Consider the following 19,928-nt stretch of genomic DNA (forward strand, 5'->3'; position numbering starts at 1 on the left):
TAGTCCAGTATATTGTAGGGGGTTTCGTCTATCAGCAACTAGACCAGACATCCTCTGTTTCTGTTCCACTTTTTTTTTTTGTGAGGGTACAGATTCTATTAATAGCACTATTTTCAGTTTGAGGATACTGTATTGTTCCATAAATTGCATAGAAATAACAATTAAATTAACTCGTAATTTCACTGAAACCTGGGGGAAGAGAAATTTTTGTCTGCCACCCAGAGATGCTTCTAACAACCCTAGAGCAATCGCTGGTGTAGGACCGAGTAGCACAAATTCTTCAAAGACAAGAAGACATTGCCACCAACAAGATGGAAATTCTTGGCCATGTAGGAGCAGTTGCATTACCTCATACATTTGCTGATACAATTGTTCAATGCGTTATCAGCATACTCTGGTCGTCATCTATCTTCTGCTCGGCCATAGGCCTGTGCTTACTGATTGAACATGATTCTCAGATTATTGTCAAATGAAAGCAGATTGTCTTGGTCCTAGATCACTACCTCCTGGATTGAGACAGGCAGGTTGATCATCGAGAAAATCAAAAGGGGTGAATCTCGTTTGAAAGGGCACAAGAAAAGGTGAGCCTCAACGCTCAGGAGCGGTAAAATTTGAAGCTCAAGGCTTGAATTGGTTCACAGAGAAGTCTTCTTCCTAATGGCAGACTGGGCAGTACTTGCTGTCTTCACCTTGAACAGAGTCAAAAAGGGGAAGAAGGTTGATCACTGGAAGAGTTGACCCTACAGACCTGGAAAACTATATGGAAGACTTTAAGGTGTGCTCTTCGTGTTCCTTTGGGACCCAAAGGCTCACTGGTAATTGGCTGCAGCGTCATGAAGGTCGTTGCCTTCTGACTGAGGAGAGGAGCCAAGTCTAAATTACTCCTTCTGGGTTTCAGAAATGTCGAATTCTGGGGCGAGATGAAGTATATGGCTGTACCCAACAAGTGGTCCAACATGCAACTACTTAGGCTGCTTCAGGAAGTGTATTCCATATAAGAAGATTCCAAACCTCTGAACAATGTAGCTTGTGTCTGAGTCTTCCATCTGGTCTCTATTATCAGCACTGCAGTGGCTGAATCAAAAGATGGTGGATAAGGTCCACCTCCTCTACTAGGAAATGGAAGACGGATGGCGCCCTTCATCTTAGCCTCCTGGGATAGTTTCTGTTAAAAACCCATCTTGGACAGAAAAAAGCACAGGTAGTGGTAGCAGCATGCAGTGATACTATTTCCCAATGAGAGAATTAGAATGCCCAGGTAGGGGAAAGAAGGATGGAGCCATTTACTCATACTGTCAGTGTGTTCTCAATCTCAAAAGAAACCAAGAACAAGTAGTGGGTGCGTGAGCACCCGTACCGATACTTCTACTCAGGGATGAGTACTTTCCCGGTACGTATCAACTCACGTGATACTTCTACTCTGGGATGAGTACTTTCCCGGTACGTATCAACTCACGTGTACATGACTCGTACTATCCGATCAGTCTTCTTAGACTTTTTTGATGACATCTTAAAGAATCCCTCTTCCCTTACGATACTCTCCATACGGTCTATAAACAGAATAGGGTGATTGAGTGCCTGTCCTTGGTTGGGGAGAATCCTTGCCAAAGGCTGCATGAGTATTGTGGCCTTTCAATGCTTGTATAAGAGCCCAGATTGGACCTGAGAAGTCCTCCTACCACACAAATAAGTTGGAAGATCTAGGTCATGGAACCGTTTCAGCCCGTATGAAAATCTTGTCCAAAAGTTTCACATTTGCAGGGATTAACTGTTATGTAAAAAGCTGGAAATGATTAAATTTTGGAAGGTCAAGGTCACGGTCAATCAAAATATCCAATTCACGTAATCAGCCATAAGTTTGGACATCGTTCTCACAGACTTCAAACTTGGTTCATATTTGAGTGTATGAAAATCCATGCCAATTAATACATGTTAAGGTCAAGGTTGCACAAAAGGTCAAGAAATAAGCTGCCAGGGCGATGGTCTGCTCTACTGAGTGCCCCTCTATTTCATTTTCTCAACTACTGTTTAACTTCGCTGAAGAGAAGAGAATCGATGTTTTCATCACGGTATAGCCGTAAATTTTCAAAGCAGGTTCCTGGCACGTCTGTTGAGCCTTTGACTGTGACTGCTCTGCCATAATCGTTGTTAGGCCAACATCCTTTGGTCCGGGGTCAGCATGCATCCATGGACTGTACTAACAAAGTACATGATTGGTATGCCTGTCCATATCTTTACTATTTGTCCGATGCATATTCGGTAGTAAAACAGAAAAAAAGGGGGAGGGGAGACCAAGAGGTTTGGGATTCGCAGGTTAACCGGCAGGGACAACACGCTAAGGCTAGGAGGGCACCAGCATGTGACAGCTCTGATATATATGCCTGAGTGTAACTACTAGATTGGTGCCCTACCTGCTAGAGCCTTTGGGAAGCAATTGTATATCTTTTAACAATACAAATTTGAGCACTTTGCTCAGATTCATATGTGTAGGAGTCACTTACATTCTTTTCACTATCTAACCTGTTTCCTTGCTTCAGGTTTTATTCTTGTCTGAACAAAAAAAAGGGTTAAAAGTGGTACTCCTATGGTAACGCAGTCTAGCAGGCCAACGAGAAGGTGTACAACCAATCGCAAGTAGTGGAGAAGGTATGTGACCAATCGCAAGCAGTTGAGAGGGTGTGCGATCGGTTGCAAGCAACAACTTGAGCAGCTGAGTTGCGACTTACGATCTTGCATTTATGCAAAGTCACTTTCTTAATAAAGTGTAAACCCCTAGTAATATATCTAGTATAGCTCCAATAAGAGAGAAAACTAGAGAGATGGAACTATTGTGAGGGCGAGTAATCGCTAAATAGATTAGCAATAACGAGCAAGAGGGGCAATGTTCTAAAGCTGCTCCTAGGGCGTTGTTGCAAAATGAGCAAGAGCAGAATCGTACCAAAGATGATCGTAGTTGTGGACTACTGAGGAGAAAACACTATAGCGTTCAAACTTTTGTCCTTTTCTTCGTCCTCCGTGGAGGGCAGCTAACCCTAATTCTCCCACTGGAAGCGAAAAAAATGGTAAGAGTGACTTAAATGAAACTCCTATGAATTTAACTTTAAAGACTAGTTCAAAAAGAAAACGGATGGGTAGCGGTCCCATTTATTGTGGCCTGCTGAGGAGAAAACATAATACTGTTCAAACCCTTGTTGTTTTCTTTGTAATTCATAGAGGACAAGATAACCTTATATTTTCCAATGAAAGAGAAAAAACAGTAGGAGCTACTTATATTAAAACTCCTTCCAACTGGTCTTAGTTGTCCAAAAAACTTGAGAAACCTTACAGGTATGCTATAAGTTTTCTAGGTAGTAGGTTGGTCAGGGCACCAACCTCTGTCCTCATACAAGTGACAACACCAAACAATTCTTCTTCGCCCAAGGGGTTACTGCACTGTAATTGTTCAGTGGCCACTTTGCTCTTGGTAAGGGTAGAAGAGAGACTAGCTATCTTAAGCAGCTCTTCTAGGAGATGGACACTCCAAAATCAAACCACTGGTTTCTAGTCTTGTATAGTGCCATAGCCTCTATACCATGGTCTTCCACTGTCATGGGTTAGAGTTCTCTTGCTTAAGGGTACACTCGGGCACATTATTCTATCTTATTTCCCTTTTTCTTGTTTTGTGGAAGCTTTTATAGTTTATATAGGAGATATTTATTTTAATGTTGTAACTGTTCTTAGAATATTTTACTTTTCCTTGTTTCCTTTCCTCACTTGGCTATTTTCCCTGTTGGAGCCCCTGGGCTTATAGCATCCTGCTTTTCCAACTAGGGTTGTAGCTTACCTAATAATAATAACAATAATAATAATAATAAAATTTTTTAAGAGAGATCAGGCAATGTCCTATCTTACGTTAATCCTATTTCTTGCAATGTAGAAAGACTCCGGGTCTGGATGGATTTGGTTCATTCCTAAGATTTATTGAAGAATACCTGCTGAAGTTGACCTAAATTCTATTGGCAACAATCGTCGGTGAAAGGAAACTACTATAGGTGATTCTGATCCACAATGGGATCAAATGTGAGGATCACTCCATGCATAATTGTAGGTCGATGGTCACAACTCTTGAGGTCTACTGGATAGACCTACCAATTATAATTGTGTGAAAGCACTGAAGAGCAAATACACTGTGCATGCATTTAGCTCTCGCAGTTGCTAATCCCTTGTCAAAGATAACTTTAGGGTAATGTATGCAGGTTGAGGTGGAGTAAAATCACAAATTTTTAAGTAATTTGTATTTTTCCTAACATACTTACCTAGAACTACCTTCTTAGGAGTTACTGGTAACTCTACCTAACCGACCAGCTTTTTGTATAGTTTACCCTCTTTCCTTTTTCTGCGGGGTCAACCTCAGGCAGTGTGATACGTGCCCTGAGGCGACCCGGGGTCGGGCAGCGTGCTAGCTCAGGTCGAATCGTCAGTAAGTTTCGTTGGAACAGGTACTACTTGATCCTGCAGGTTCTCGGGGAAGGATGGGTGGGCCATAACCCGAAGGTAGTTCTAGGTAAGTATATTAGGAAAAATACAAACAACTTAAAAATTTGTGATTTGTTCCAAAACTTACCTAGAACTACCTTCTTAGGAGACTTACACTTTAGGAGGTGGGAGTGTCCTGCAGGGATCAGAAGTCGACGGGGATGCACGCGAGAGAGGGAACCTCTAAGGAGGTCTTGGTTCCACGACCACCAGAAAACTGCACGAAAAGTAGGGGAAACTATCCAAAAAACTCACTTAAGTGTCTAATGGCTTACCCTTTCAAAACCAACTCCGATACATGTCCTCTTGAAGGGCGTTCCTTTAAGTGACTAAGGTCTTTTCAACATCTTCCTGGCCTACACGGTCCGGGGAAGGAAGAAAAGGGGGTAAGGTTAAGGAAGGAACTAGTGTCTCTTGGCATTAACACCCTCGGTTACCCTGGAACTATGACCTTAGATCTCTTGAAGGGCCGAAATGATTGGGCCAATGGAAAACCTGTCCAAGGATATCCTCGAGCAACCTTTGAGATAGTGTTCCGTGAAGGTGGACTGTCTAGACCAGGTCCCAGCCTTGAGGATCTTTCCCACAGCCATGTTTTTCTCGAAGGCCAGGAAGGTGCTCAGACCTCTAATATCATGTGGCCTTGGTTTTCCTGGGAGAGGAGTCCCAGAAGCCTTGTAGGCCCTCTTTATCACCTGTCGCAGCCAGAAAGAGATAGAGTTCTTCGAGATCGGTTTCTTCACCCGGCCTGTTGAGATGAATAAATTTTTGATCTGAGGGCGGAATTTTGCGGTCCTCTCCAGGTATTTTCTTACTGTTCTCACGGGACATAAAGAGTAGATCTTTCGGGTTGCCGGAGCGAGGGATGGCTGGCACCGAAAAACCATCAAACCGAGGATCCCAACATGCCGGGTTCTGCGTCTTCACCACAAAGCTAGGGACGAACCTAAAGGTAACTTCTCTCCACCCTTTGGAGTGTGAGACCTCGTAAGAGAGGCCGTGTAACTCTCTCACTCTTTTCAGGCCAGGGCTAAAAGAAATGCTGTTTTAAGGGTGAGTTCCCTGTCTAGTATTTCCCTGAGAGGTTCGAAGGGTGGCTCTGACAGAACCTCGAGAACTCTGGCAAGGTCCCACTGCGGAACCCGTACCTCCTGGAGGGGACATGATTGTCCAAAACTGCGGATGAGCATAGAGATGTGCCTTGAGGCTCCCAAGTCAATGCCCCTAAGAAGGAAGACTTGACCTAGGGCTGCTCGAACTCCTTCGATGGCCGGAATGGACGAACCCACGTCGTCTCTCAGGTACACCAGAAAGTCTGCAATGTCCTGGATCGACGCCCCTAAGGGCCTGATGTTCTTGTTCGCACACCACTTCACTAAGACTGCCCACTTTGCCTGGTAGACTACTGCCGAGGAACGCCGTAGATAACCCGACACCCTCGCCTCGGTTCTCGATGAGTATCCTTCTTTCTTCAGGAGCTTCTCTATAACCTCCACACGTGAAGGCGGAGGGATCAAGGGTTTTCGTGCCACCTGTGAAAGTGAGGTTGACGCAGGAGGTCTGGCCTGTTCGGAAGCGGCCAAGGAGGACGAAGATCTAATTCTTTTAGGTCTGCGAACCAGTCTCTGTCCGGCCACCAGGGCGCTACCAAAGTCATCGACAGGTTGGACGACACTCTCACTCTGTTCAACACTTGCCTGATCAAACTGAAGGGAGGGAAGGCGTACACATCGAGGTCGTCCCAGGGATGTTGGCAGGCGTCCTCGAACGCTGCTGACGGGTCTGGGATCGGAGAACAGAACACGGGGAGTTGGGCGTTCAGACGTGTGGCGAATAAGTCTATCACTGGGGAGCCCCACATTAGGATGACTGCCAGAACTATCTCCGGGTGTAGGGTCCACTCTGAACCTATCACTTGACCCGCCCTGCTGAGGCCGTCGGCCATCACGTTCCTCTTTCCTGGGATGAACCTTGCCATCAGTTCTATCCCTTCTTCTGTCGCCCACTCTAACAGTTCCATGGCTAGGGCGCATAGGACCCTTGACTTCATGCCTCCCTGTTTCTTTACATACTCCCTACTGTGTCGTTGTCGCACATTAACGCCACAGAGTTTCCTCGCAGGAAGTGTACGAACTGTCGACACGCCCTCAGAACCGCTATCATCTCCAGGATGTTTATATGGAGAGACGCCTCCTCGCTGGACCACTGCCCTTTTGTCGATTCCCCTAGCAGGTGTGCTCCCCAACCCTCCTTCAATGCGTCCGTGAACAACAGCATCTCCGGGGGATCGGGGGCGAAGGGCATTCCCTTCTCTGTGTTCGACCTGATGTTCCACCAAAGAAGGGTCTCTCTCGTCTTCGGGAGGACTGGGACTATTTGTGGGGCTCCTTGCCTTGGGTCCACGACTCCTTCCGATTCCACTGTACCGGGCGGAGCCTGAGTCTCCCTTGCGGTACTAATTTTTCCAGCGAAACCAGATGACCCAGTAACTTCTGCCAGTCCTTGGCCCTCCTGGGTTGTCCCGTCAGGAAGTGTTGAGGGATATGTTCCAGGTTGGCTAACCTCTCCCCTGAGGGGAAGGCTCTTACTAACTGGGTGTCCAGGACCATCCCCTAGTAAGTCATTCTGGTGCTGGGGACTAGTTGGGACTTCCCTAGGTTGACCGTGATCCCTAATACCCTGCAGAGGTTGAGCAACATAACGCCTTGCTCCTTCAGTTGTTCCCCTGAGGCAGAAAGAAGCAACCAGTCGTCCAGGTACCTGAGCAGTCGTATGCCTTTCTCGTGTGCCCATGCCGAGAATGTGGTGAACACCCTCGTGAACACTTGCGGGGCCGTCGAAAGGCCGAAGCACAGGGTTTTGAACTGCAGGACACTGGACTCCCACTTGATTCCGAGGAACTTCCTGCTGGAGGGGTGCACGGGGATTTGAAAATAGGCATCCTTGAGGTCGAGGGGCATGAGGAAATCCCCTTCCCTCAAGGTTGCTAGCACTGTCTTGGGGGTGTCCATTTTAAAGTCCGTCTTTGAGACGAACTTGTTGAGGGCTGAGAGATCTATGACCGGCCTCCTGCCTCCTGTCGATTCCTCCACAAGGAAAAGCCTGCTGAAGAAACCCAGGCTGGGGTTCTCCACTGTCTCTAAAGCTCCCTTGGCGATCATGGACGCTACTCCCTCTTGTAGTGCCGACCTCTTCAAGGGGTCCTTTGGAACCAGCCACTTGGCCCGGTGGGCTGGGATGAGAGGGGGAGGCTCTTCTAAGAAAGGGAGTCTGTAGCCCTTTTTCAGGACCGTCACCGTCCAGGGATCCGCCCCGAGATCCCGCCGTGCTTGCCAAAAATGTCTGAGGCATCCCCCTACTAGGTGCTGAGAGTTTTGAAGCCAAGGAGCTGACGGTGGGTCTCTTCGAGGCAGCAAAGGGGAGGACTGGGAGGAGTGAGGGACGTCCGCTGAGGCTCTTCTAAACATGGGCTTCCTCATGGGGGGGTCCTAAGGTCCGTGTCTCTCACCCTCCTCACTTTCTCCATAGTATCCTCCACCAATTTGATGGGGAAAATGTCGTTTCCCCCCACGGAGGAATTCCTCAGTCTCCTAGCTTCTCTGGCCGGTAATTTCTGCACCAACTTGCTAAGGACAGTATCCCTCTTTCTAAGTACCTAGTTCGTAGCCATAGACAGGGACTGGGACGACAAAAACTTAAAGGCCTTGCCTCCCGAACTAACTAGCTCCTTCAGCGTGGCCTGATTGTCTGGAAGGGAGAGGTCGTGGGACGCCTGAAACCCCACCAAGTCGCAAGACCGCCAATCCAACCAGGAGGACACGTAGACAAGGTCCTGTGCCATGTCCTCCATCATAGAGGCTTCTGATGGGGAAAAGAACACGGGAGCAGTGGTGGCCCTGTCTTCCGAGGCTAACTGGTTTAGTGAGGTCACCGCTGTTCTACAGCACGGGGTCCGCTGCGATGCCCTACTGGGACATAGAAACGTTTCTGCGATTTCAGCCCCGGAAGCAGCTTGGAGGAACTCTGGCTTCTGGGGGCCTCCGCCAGTCCTGCCAGGTAGCTATCTATTTTCTCCATCCCCAACTTCACGTCCGGATCGAGAGGTAGAGACAATGAAGGCTTTTGTTGCACAGGGTTGACGATCATTATGGACAGTCCGGAGAGCACGGCCTTTGCTGCTGAGGGCTTAGGTTCGTCTAATCGGTGGTGTCGAGGAATTAGGGCCAGAACCTTACGGTAGGAGGAGATGTCGTCAGACGAGCACTCCCCTCCTTCCACCAGGCCGTTCGTCACCAGTTCCTCCGTACGGGGGTACTCCGTGACGGTGGGAAAGGCAACGCTGGACGAGTCTGCCCGTGGTATGGGCTGCCCCGTGGGGACGAAGGTATCCATCATGGGAGTACCTTGTTCCACAGGGAACTCCGTGGATGGGGGATCCATGCGGACCGACGGGCGCCCTTGGTGCTTTAGGAAGGCCTCATAGGTGCCCGTGGTCGACGCTAAGCCTTCCTTCATAAGATACCCGTGGTATGGGCTGCCCCGTGGGGATGAAGGTATACGTCATGGGTGTACCTTGTTCCACGGGGGACTTCGTGGATGGGGGATCCATGCGGACCGACGGGCGCCCTTGGTGCTTTAGAAAGGCCTCCAAGGTGCCCGTGGTCGACGCTAAGCCTTCCTTCATAAGATACCCGTGGTATGGGCTGCCCCGTGGGGATGAAGGTATCCGTCATGGGAGTACCTTGTTCCACGGGGGACCCCGTGGATGGGGGGGGGATCAATGCGTACCGACGGGCGCCCTTGGTTCTTTAGGAAGGCCTCCAAGGTGCCCGTGGTCGACGCTAGGCCTTCCTTCATAAGATACCCGTGGTATGGGCTGCCCTGTGGGGATGAAGGTATCTGTCATGGGAGTACCTTGTTCCACGGGGAACCCCGTGGATGGGGGATCCATGCGGACCGACGGGCGCCCTTAGTGCTTTAGGAAGGCCTCCAAGGTGCCCATGGTCGACGCTAAGCCTTCCTTCATAAGACGTACGTACTTCTTAAGGGAAGAAGAAGCAGAGGCTACCGTTGGGTTAGTCACTACACGGGGGCCTGGTTCGACCCCTCTTGCCGGGCAACTGGTCCGAAGGAGGAGGTAGGAGGATGAGACACAGAAGGCGAGGCTCTAGGGAGCCACCCGGAAGTGGCAGCGGCTGTGGTAACCACAAACAGCTTGCTCCGGGGCACTGTGATGTTCACCCACTCCTTGGACTTGCTCTTCTTGGCTTTCTTCTTAGAGGAAACGTCCAAGACTGCGGGGGGAAATCCTTGACGTTTCCCAGATGTGGGAGGCTGCAGAAACACGGGGGGTAGCGTAGACGAGGGAGCGGTTGAAGTACCTGAAATACGCCATGATGCTGGGGAAGAATCCACACTTGATTTCCCCCACATACGATCTTCCGAGGAGACGGGACCTGCGGGCACCAGGACCTCGCCTCCTACCCACACTCCCGCACTACTCTCAGGCCCCACACATGCCTGCCCCACACTAGACACTTCCCCCACAGGAATATCAGACTCTTGGGGAAGGGCAATGGGCCTCTTCCCCGCAACTGACTTACCTCGTCCCCTACTCTGGGTAGGGGAAGAAGGACGGGAGCTACGGTCTGCCGAGACGTCTGGCGAAACCACAAGCGACGAGACACTGGATTCCTTAGGCGACTTCTTAGCCGCCTTCTTCTTCTTAGTCCCAAAGAGCACCCACTGGATCTCACTCTAGTTAGCACACTCCGGGCACGTAGAGGCAGGGGAACACACTTTCCCCCTACACGTGGAGCACAAGGAGTGGGGATCAATCTCAAGTTGATCCATAACGCAACGCTAATACACCCAGAGACACAAGGATGCAAAGGGAAAGTGTAAGGGAAACACGCGGTAAGTACAAAGGATCGGGGGGGGACAAAGGGTCGCACAAGGTAAGAGAGAGCGCGGCGAGATGCTGATCACGCCGCGACAAGAAACTTACTGACAATTTGACCTGAGCTAGCACACTGCCCGACCCTGGGTCGCCTCAGGGCACATATCACACTGCCTGAGGTTGACCCCGTAGAAAACGGAAAGAGGGTAAACTATACAAAGAAGGTAGTTCTAGGTAAGTAACCGTGTTGGAACAACTACCTATTCTAAACCCTTGGCCTCAGCGAACGCCAACAATTTAATAAAGATAGTCTTTCTACGCAGGCGTTCTTAAACAATGCGTTAAATGCTTAAGTGCGTGGCCATATCAGTGCATCTGAAGGAAAAGCAAACGCTCCAAAGAGCTAGCAAGCTCCGGCGAGAGCAAATGAATGCCCAGATGAGAGTCCTGTGTTCACCTTGAGGGGACGTATTTAGGCTATTACATCTGGTAATGTTTCTAGGCGTTGGGTGAAAAACATATCCGTGTCGTTGCGCGTCTGTGGTTGACGGATGTCTGAAGTTGAGGCATGTTTGTGGTAGAGGTGCATCTGGTGGAAGCAAGTCTGAGGTTAAGGTGCATTTCTGTTGTTCCTGGCCATCCAACTTATAAAGATTGGTTCAGCAACATCTGAATCGTAACCTTGCCGAGGATTGAGTGTGCAAGTTTGTCAAGCAATCTCAAGTCGCTTGATCGCAGAGAAAGTTTAGCAAGCAAAGCAATCGGCTACCAATAGGCGAGGTTGAGAATATTGAATTAAAAGCACTCGCAAGGATACCTGCTGCTTGCATGTGTTGTAACAAAAAAGGAAACTGAATTCCTTCGGATAGGAACCTAATTCTTTGACTTGAGGAAAGTCTAATTCAAAGGAGGCAAAGGTGTGAATCCTACGTTCACCTTTGGCCAAGCTAAGTGTTGTGGGAGACATGATAGAGTTAATCATGTCTCTTAACTCGAGGACAATACCCCAAGACGCAATAGTGTCATGTTGGGAACAAAGTCTAAGATTACCACAAAAAAAAAAAAAAAAAAAAAAAAAAAAAAAAAAAAAAAGCTTGAAAATCTGCCATACATCTCCAGTAAGTTGGAGAATTTCTGTCTCAACTGACAGCTGCTATCGATGTGACTACTCAGTGAGTAAGCTTACCTCTGGCCAACTACCTACACCTCATTATGAAGTTTTGACTGCTGTATTCCAACTTCGCAACATGTTATCATTCTCCCTCTATATAGGACGATGGTTTGTACTTGTATAAAAACAAACTATGATTATATAAAAGTGTAAACAAATAGTTTGAAATAAAAATTAGTAAATCTCTTCAGGCTACCAAACCTAAACAAAATACAGTATGGATTTAATTTTTTAAAGCACTATACCGTACCCTTTTTATAAAAGAAAAAAAAAATGGTAAAAAATATTGCTGAAACATGACACCTCATTCTTACCCGTGTCATCCTCCTCATCATCATCCTCATCGTCATCCTCCTCATCAAGGTCAATTTCATCAGGATTCGTAGTACGTGCAGTATCGGCAACCTCTTCATCCCTCTTTGTGGTAGTTCCTCGTACAAAGAGAATTTTCGAGCCTCCTCCTGCAAAGCAAGAGCAAACAACTAAAAATTCCATATTCTCAACTAAAAAATACCTATTAATAAAATATTCCACAACACAGAATTTCCCTAAAAAAATTATTTCTTTAAATGACTACATTATTAAAAAATTATCCTGATTGAATAGAATTATTCACATATACCTCAACTCCACATAATGCCAACAATTATACAAAGAACATGAGCTATAACTCCCCCCCACCAAACAATGAATACATGCCCTTCACTCTAATGTCTACATTAGTCATACCCAACTAACAGTGAACATTTAAAAAATTTTCTAATAGTCCTACAATTATGGCCTGATTGGTTTTAATCACAATTTTCCTAATCTTCCTACATCAGTTATGCCCTGACTATGAACATGTGCCTTTATTATCTATTGTGCCATATTAGCTATGCCCTAACTGACTAGACATCTGTCCTTTTCCTAATCTGGCTACACAAGCTATTGTCTGATTATGAATACACATCCTTTTCCCTAATTACACTTTATTATCTGTGCCATGACTGCCTAAGAACACCTGTTTTTTTCCTATTCTGACTATATCAGCTATCCCTGACTGACTATGAACATGTCTTGTTTATCAAATTTGACTACAGTACATCAGCTACTCCCCAACTGACTATGAACATGTCATCACTTAAGCCCCAACTCTGACTACATCAGCTATTCCCAAATTGACCGTGAACATGCATCCTTTTTGATACTCTTGACTACTGTACATCTATGCTCCCTTACTTCTCCATACAAGAAGGCAGATTCCCCTTTTTACACTACAAATTCATAATATTCATTGCTGAAATACTGAATCATGGCAACTACTTTAAATTTTAATTCCACAACCAATAAAAAATATATGATGATTGCTTTAATACACCTTACTCTATCATATTAATTCACCATATAACTGCTAAGTAATACAGCAACAGATGACTGCAATCCCTTGGTTTTATTAAGGGGGTGAGTAACAATTCTATTTAGGATAAATACCTGTTTCCTTTCAAGTATCCTTTCCCATAAGTTAAAAAATATACAATGAACAGAGGACTGGGGTATTTCTATTTTACATCTTATTATTTGGTTAGGGTTATTACCTTTAACTCAGCTCAGCAAGAAAGATTAGTATAATATCTGGAATAGTTATTACCATTTAGTCAACTAAGTTTGAAAACAATAACTATACCTTGGGCAGCTGGAGCTGCAGATGAAGGATTTTGTTCATCTGGCTTGTTCATGGCAAAGGCACGGGCTTCAAGCATACGCATTCCATCTTTAGCACCAGGTGCCAGATCAGATACTGTGCCAGCCACTGTTCCGGCTGAGGCCAACATCTGCGCTGACATCATGTTCACCTGAAAAAAAAGGTTACATACATATGAGTAAAACGAAAAAAAAAAGAGTGAGTGTGTCTCCATGAGTTGGTAAGCTTCTAACCATATTTACCTGCCAAGTTTTATGATGTCAGTAAAGCACAACGTTAAAGAAATAATTTATAAAGCCATAAAAGGAATATAGGTAAACTCAGAAATCAGTCTTCAGTATGTTCAAACTCCTAAAAGAATCCTAGCTTATAAATTCAGACCTGTGTATTATATTTAGCCTGCATAGAACGCTTGATTCTCAAAAGTTCCTTCATTGTGTCCTCATTTCCATGAGCCACTTCAAAATCGGTCCACTTGGCCCAAAAATCAGCAGTAACACGTGGATCACAAATCTGACTGCAGTAGACGTAAATTTCACGCGCCCGATCAATCTCTCCAAGCTTGCACTCCATCTCTGCAAAACGCAAGCACATTTCTCTTGCTCCCTCATCTGGAAGGTCATCAATTGCTTCCTGGAAACAAAAACAAAAAACAGAAAAGTAGCAATTGATTCTAATGAATGTTGTAACACAATACAGCCTTAACATCTTTATAAAATGGCATAACTCAATTCCCCTTTACCATCTTCACACCAACTAATATCATAGGCATACCTTAAATAGCAAAGAATTATCAATTTTTATACATACCTGATAAATCTCTCTTGTTTTAGTCACACCATATATTTGCTGTGCATGCTGTAGATATATGTTATATATTGACAATTTCTCTTCAGGTGGAACAGCTTTAGTGGACCTGCTATAGATCTGCATTGCGTGTCTTGCCAAGCCATGGTCCTCTTCCATTTTGGCATACAACAGGTACAAATTTCTGGCATATTTAGGTGGGCATTTCTCTAAACACTGTGGAAAAAAAAGATTAGCAAGTTTTATATACTGTCACTTAAATTAAAAACAAATCAAGTCAATGAAGTCTCATCTACAAACTGTTGGATGCTATCAAAATTAGCATATTAAGTAAATGAACAAAAATCTTGCCTATACAGTAGGTGTTATGTTACAACTTTAAAATATGTAAAGTTTCTTATAGATCAATACAATAATCCATGTCAGACCATGTGCACAATCAAAACCTCTAATCTTAAAAAATATATAATAAAATCAAGAAAGTCAAGCAAAAAACTACAGCCATACCCATTTATTGTAAGTTTCTTAAATATGGCGAGGTAAACTATCAAAGAAACAGCTTACCTGCTCAAATAAATCTCTTGCTCGTTCAATTTTTGTTCCTTTGTATCTCTCTAAAAACCTTGTAAGATAGGTGTTCCAAATATCATATACATAAGGCCACTTGAAAAGAGCAATCCCTTTTTCATAGGCTTTAAATGCTTCTTCAAAATAATTGTTTTCCTGCAATAAAGACAAAACATATAAAAGAATAACCAGACATTAGAAAACCATAATCAAGTTCACTTGTAATATACAGCACTATGGCTAAACCAGACATTTCAAAACCATAATTAAGTTCACTTACACTGTACACTACTATGGCTAAACCAGACATTTCAAAACCATAATCAAGTTGACTTATACAGTATAGTACTATGGCTAAATTTTTTAATTGAAGTAAAGCTAACTTTAAGTGAGGCTAAGAAATTTTGATGGTGATCTTATCAATCTTGAAATAAAATGTCTTTTTACAAATATATTAGATTTCTTTTCTATGATACCAAAGAATCTTCATTCAAGATTAAAGTGAACATAATATTCTACCTGTAGGTACATTCCATAGTTTATAATAATTTGTGGAGTGGCAATTCGAAGGTCGATAATTCTGTCATACACAGCTTTACATGATTTGAAAGTTCCTAAACTTTCTTCTAAATCTGCAAACATGGACCATAATTTCAGAGACTTGTACACCCGTCGCTGAACAGGCTCAGATTCATCATTGTAAGCTACTTTATGTGGTGGTGGTGCTGTAGCCCTCTTCATAAGTTTAAGAGCTTCTTCTTCATTGCTGAAAGGTGAATGAGGTGTCAAAATAAAATGCAAATAAATTGAAAAAAGCTATAATAAACAATTCCAGAAAATATAACACAACATACCCATGTAGTTTACTATAAGTGCATTTTTGTGTCCAAGTATTATATAGTGCAAAACAGAATTGCACAGCTATTGTTTCATAGATACAAGGCTCTCAAATATACTTGATTAATAAACATTATCAAGATCATGATAACCTGGTGAACTTACAACCTCTGACATACTTGCCAGAAAGGCAGGTTTTTCTCATTATAGGTACACTGTTCTCTGAAATTTAAGAATTCTGTACAAAACCCTGGTTACTCAGGAGGCCTATAGATTGAGATTGCTGGCAGAATGGGAGTGACACCTAAGCCTCTCTCTGGAAGCATACTGAAAGGCTGGTGATTTGGAGGCTCTGATAGCCTGGGCTATCAAAACAAAGTGAGATTTAGCCGACATCTAAGTAGGTATTTGTGCTAAAAGCTTCTTAAACAAAATAAAATATGGGGTTATCATTAAATATTGTTTTATCATCATATATAATACTTTTACTCTATTGAAAACATAGTTGTTCCCTTTCCTAAAGTTGCCGTACAACTGTCCAATCTCCACAGCGGAGTATGAAATAGTCTTAGCCAGACAATCTAATAATTTTAGCAATTCCTTCATAATATAATCCTCATTCTTAATGGCAAATACTACTAAAGCATTATACTATAAAGGACTGTCTAAAAGATCTTTAAACTCTTTAGGTAACAAAACCAATTTGTCCTTAGATACTACAGATTGTTTACTGAATCTAAGTTCTGTATAACAGAAGACAATGTTATCTCTTTCTTCAAAGTGAGTAACTGATTTGAATGACAACCCAACATGCATTTAGAATTCATTGTAAATCCCAAAACCATATGAAAGGCATTAGTTGCATTATTCTTAGTGAAAATTTATTCCACCTTCACTTACACTGGAGGAGAAATAAGTGGACTGAAAACCAAATAAGGAGTAAAAACCTGAGTGGCCAAAGCGGGTCTTAATATTTTTCTTTTGTACTAGGTTACTTAAGTAAGCTTTTCTTCTTCAAAATTTGCCTGAGAACCCAAAAAGCCAAAATCTAAAATAAAATATTCAGAGGGTCAAACCAAAATCTTTAGTAGGGCAAAGACCCCAAAGGCAGGATTCACTATCATCAGTATAGCCTGATCCCAAAACTGGAAATACACTTGAAAGAGGCATTTATATTTACCCAAGCGTGAAACCTGAAAAAGAGCCTAAGTTCAGATTAGTCAGAGTAAAAAATTGGGTAAGATGAAAATACTTATGTCTAAGTTTTATATCTGGATGAGGCAAAAATACCAAGTGAGAAACTATGTTGCACTTCTCACTATACCCTAAACTGATACAAAGACAGAACTTTACAACAGAAGTGGCTAGCTTCTGACAAAGCATTAATATCAGTTGCCTGAATCATTATGGGTATTGTGAAATAATCTTTAATAGAGTAGGCATTTCATTCTAAGAAAAGCTTAAATATAGAAGCACTTTCCCTTAATTGCCTGAGAGATATACTGTATTCCCATAATTCAATAAAGTGCATAATATAAATCAATGAATATAGAAAATATGAATTAATTCTATAGCCTTCCCCATTGCTTGATTTTTCATTACAGAATGATAGATTTAGTCAAGTAAGTCTGGCATTCAATACAGTACTCCATAACAATAACCTTACCAGTACCAGTGCCTGGCCAATATAAAAATTGTTATTACCCAATCAAGTATGTCTCCAATAAATAATAGGTTAGTAATGTAATAGTTCCAGTTTCAAGTCTTGCTAATGTAATGGCACATTAATGATAAGGCAATGATAGTGATACATGCAACCCTAAAGTTTTCATATGTCAAGGATTCTTAATACACCAACTTTGCTCAGTACCTGACAAATTTAAATTTTGTTTTGGAAAATTCAGGGATTAAAAAAATATTGAGCATGTTTTGCAATTCAAGTAAGTTGGTGGCATCTAGGTTGAGGCAACTTATGCATAAATATTCATAGTTGCCTTTAGTAACCGAATTGGAGTACACAAATAGCTACAGTAAAAATTCTATCACATTCAACTAAATAACTACTACTGAGGAGGGGTAAATGATTATATTAGACTTGAATCCCCATCTTGTTAAGTCCATCATAAATGCATACATTCTTGGCTGAATGATTTTCCAATAATTGTACAGCTTCTGTTATTTATTTATTGCAGGTGCTTATATAAATTAGGTTAACTTACTCATGCCTGATCTCCAATTCAGCCCATTCGCACCAAACACTTGCTAAGTCATCAACCTTCACATAAAGAACTTCAGTAGCTCGCTGGAAGATGATGCGGGCATCCATGATCTGATCGTTATCTTCATAGAACTTGGCAAAGTCAACCCACAGAGAATAAAGTTTACCTGTGGCTTGTTTAGGATCAATAGTCTTGACTGCTTCCATATATGTTGCCACTATCTGCAATGAACCAGATATTTACTTAATATTTGCCACTGATACTGTTATTCTTTAGAATACTGTACAGCAATTGAATAAAAAAAAATTGACAATACAATACACAATACTGTACATGTTTCCTGAGTTTATAAGATAAAATTAATAAACAACAACAAAATATTCATAAGCTTTTCACAGAGACCAACTCCATCCCTCTTCAGATCACAAAAGTTAAGAAATTAAAAATTAAGTCCATAAAAGGTTAACATACTCTTGTATACACCGACTGCTTTACTACTTTTTATGTAAGATTTGAAAAGATGCAGTCTTAGCATGTTTGGGGCATAACAAAAAGACAATCACCATGGAGAAAAGGTTCTTTTATTACATAGCCATTTGTATGAGTTCCATGCTTTTTGTGAGCTTTATTTGTAAACCCAAAACTGTAAGCCCTCACACACAAATTTGAAATCATTCAAAAAATTTTTAGCTTTTGTGTGATTACATACCTTTTTCGTAAGATTTAGAATTTCATAAAGCCGGCTTAATAATAGATTAAAAACACTCAAGGAAGTGTAATACAATGTCATTTTCTAATTCTACTTTGACTTTGAAAGGGGGATGGGAATTACTTAAAAAAAAAAACTAGGAAGTTGTTACTATAGAAAGAACATGAAAACATAGCAAAAACTCTACTTTACGTAAGTCATATCAAAATCTACAAAAAAATACAAACTGTTAAAGTTGACTGTCAAAATATTATATGAAAATATTTGCTAAAACATAAAAAATTGAGAACCCATCAAAATGTCGCAAATTTAAGAGAAAAATTATTTGGTACAAGTGAAAGTTTTAAAAATGATCTTTCTACCAACTACTAAATAAAAACATATTTTTTAAAAGTACAATATATCTCAATTAATTCTCTTAGCAAACAATAGATTTAAACACAGCTTGATAATACAATTTCCTGTATCTGTCCCACTGGTGGTTTTCAATTAGGTATAGTCTTATCTCCATGATTTCCCCAGAGGTGCTCCTGAAGATGCCATCCCATCACTTCTATGAACATAGCCAATGGCAATGTGCTGTTGCTTAACCAACATTTGCAGTGAACATCATCATAACCTATCCAAAGTCAAATACATTTTTGCTTGGACATTCAATCTTGATGCACAGGATTAGAAAGTTTTCATCAATGACCATCAGTTCGTCTGTCATTACATAGGAAACCTCTTCAGGAGAATGTGAACCTCAGAGACTAGGCTGCATTCACTACTGTATATCATAAGATAATTATCAGTGCTAGTCATTGGGTTTCCTTAAAAACCACAATCACTCTGAACATCCAGAGCAGACTCTACTTTTGACAGTACATGCTCTTGAGGATGAAAGGGCTTTTGAGCCTTGTTGGAGTCCTGGCCAACTAAAAAGCCCAGTTGCTGCTGCTTTCTAATAATCAGTTTTACCTAAGAGTCAGGCTGTTCTTGGATGTCCAGAAATCCCAGTAATCACAAGCCTTCCACTGTCAATCCTGGAGAGAAAATAGGCTTCTGCCTTGTGGTGCTCAGTTGGGAGCAGTGGCATGTTAGGGACAGCCCAACATTAAGCAGACTTAACTGTTGGTTCAAAGGCACTTACAGGCAGTTGGGGACATAAAAGATGGAAAGTCATCAGGGACTAAGTGGATGTGGCAGCAGGTGGGTAAATTTCAGCCACACCCCTTTTTTATATTAACCCTGGATAGGTACGATGGGTCGTTTGCGACCCCGAGCATAAAAAAAAAACAGGTTTTTCTCACGTGACTCACCCCCGTGACTGAATTTGTGGGTGATCGACCTGCAGGAGGTGTCTCCCCTACACGCTCTAGTAGTGTCCAGATGTGCATTGCTGTAGCTGTACTCCTTCCCCGATTTCTGAGACGCGTCGGGGTCGAGCGCGACCGAGTTTACCCTTCTAAGGTAGTTTGCATAATTATCAAAGTTATTACGTATTATGAAATTGTCGTACAATGGTGCAACTTGTATAG

General features: G+C 42.9%; 1 protein-coding gene across 1 annotated transcript in view; it reads right to left on the reverse strand.

Moving 5' to 3' along the window:
* LOC137656873 (pre-mRNA-splicing factor SYF1-like) overlaps positions 1–19,928 on the reverse strand; it is a 118,289-nt gene that overhangs the window by 22,761 nt on the left and 75,600 nt on the right. The window contains exons 6-12 of the mRNA XM_068391243.1: positions 17,700–17,920; positions 15,163–15,409; positions 14,641–14,799; positions 14,080–14,292; positions 13,651–13,902; positions 13,252–13,420; positions 11,900–12,046 (exon numbers count right to left, since the gene is read on the reverse strand). Of these exons, the coding sequence (XP_068247344.1) occupies positions 11,900–12,046; positions 13,252–13,420; positions 13,651–13,902; positions 14,080–14,292; positions 14,641–14,799; positions 15,163–15,409; positions 17,700–17,920 (1,408 nt within the window). The remainder of the gene's footprint in view (positions 1–11,899; positions 12,047–13,251; positions 13,421–13,650; positions 13,903–14,079; positions 14,293–14,640; positions 14,800–15,162; positions 15,410–17,699; positions 17,921–19,928) is intronic.

This window comes from Palaemon carinicauda, chromosome 17 (assembly GCF_036898095.1).
Source record: "Palaemon carinicauda isolate YSFRI2023 chromosome 17, ASM3689809v2, whole genome shotgun sequence".
Lineage (NCBI taxonomy): Eukaryota > Metazoa > Arthropoda > Malacostraca > Decapoda > Palaemonidae > Palaemon > Palaemon carinicauda.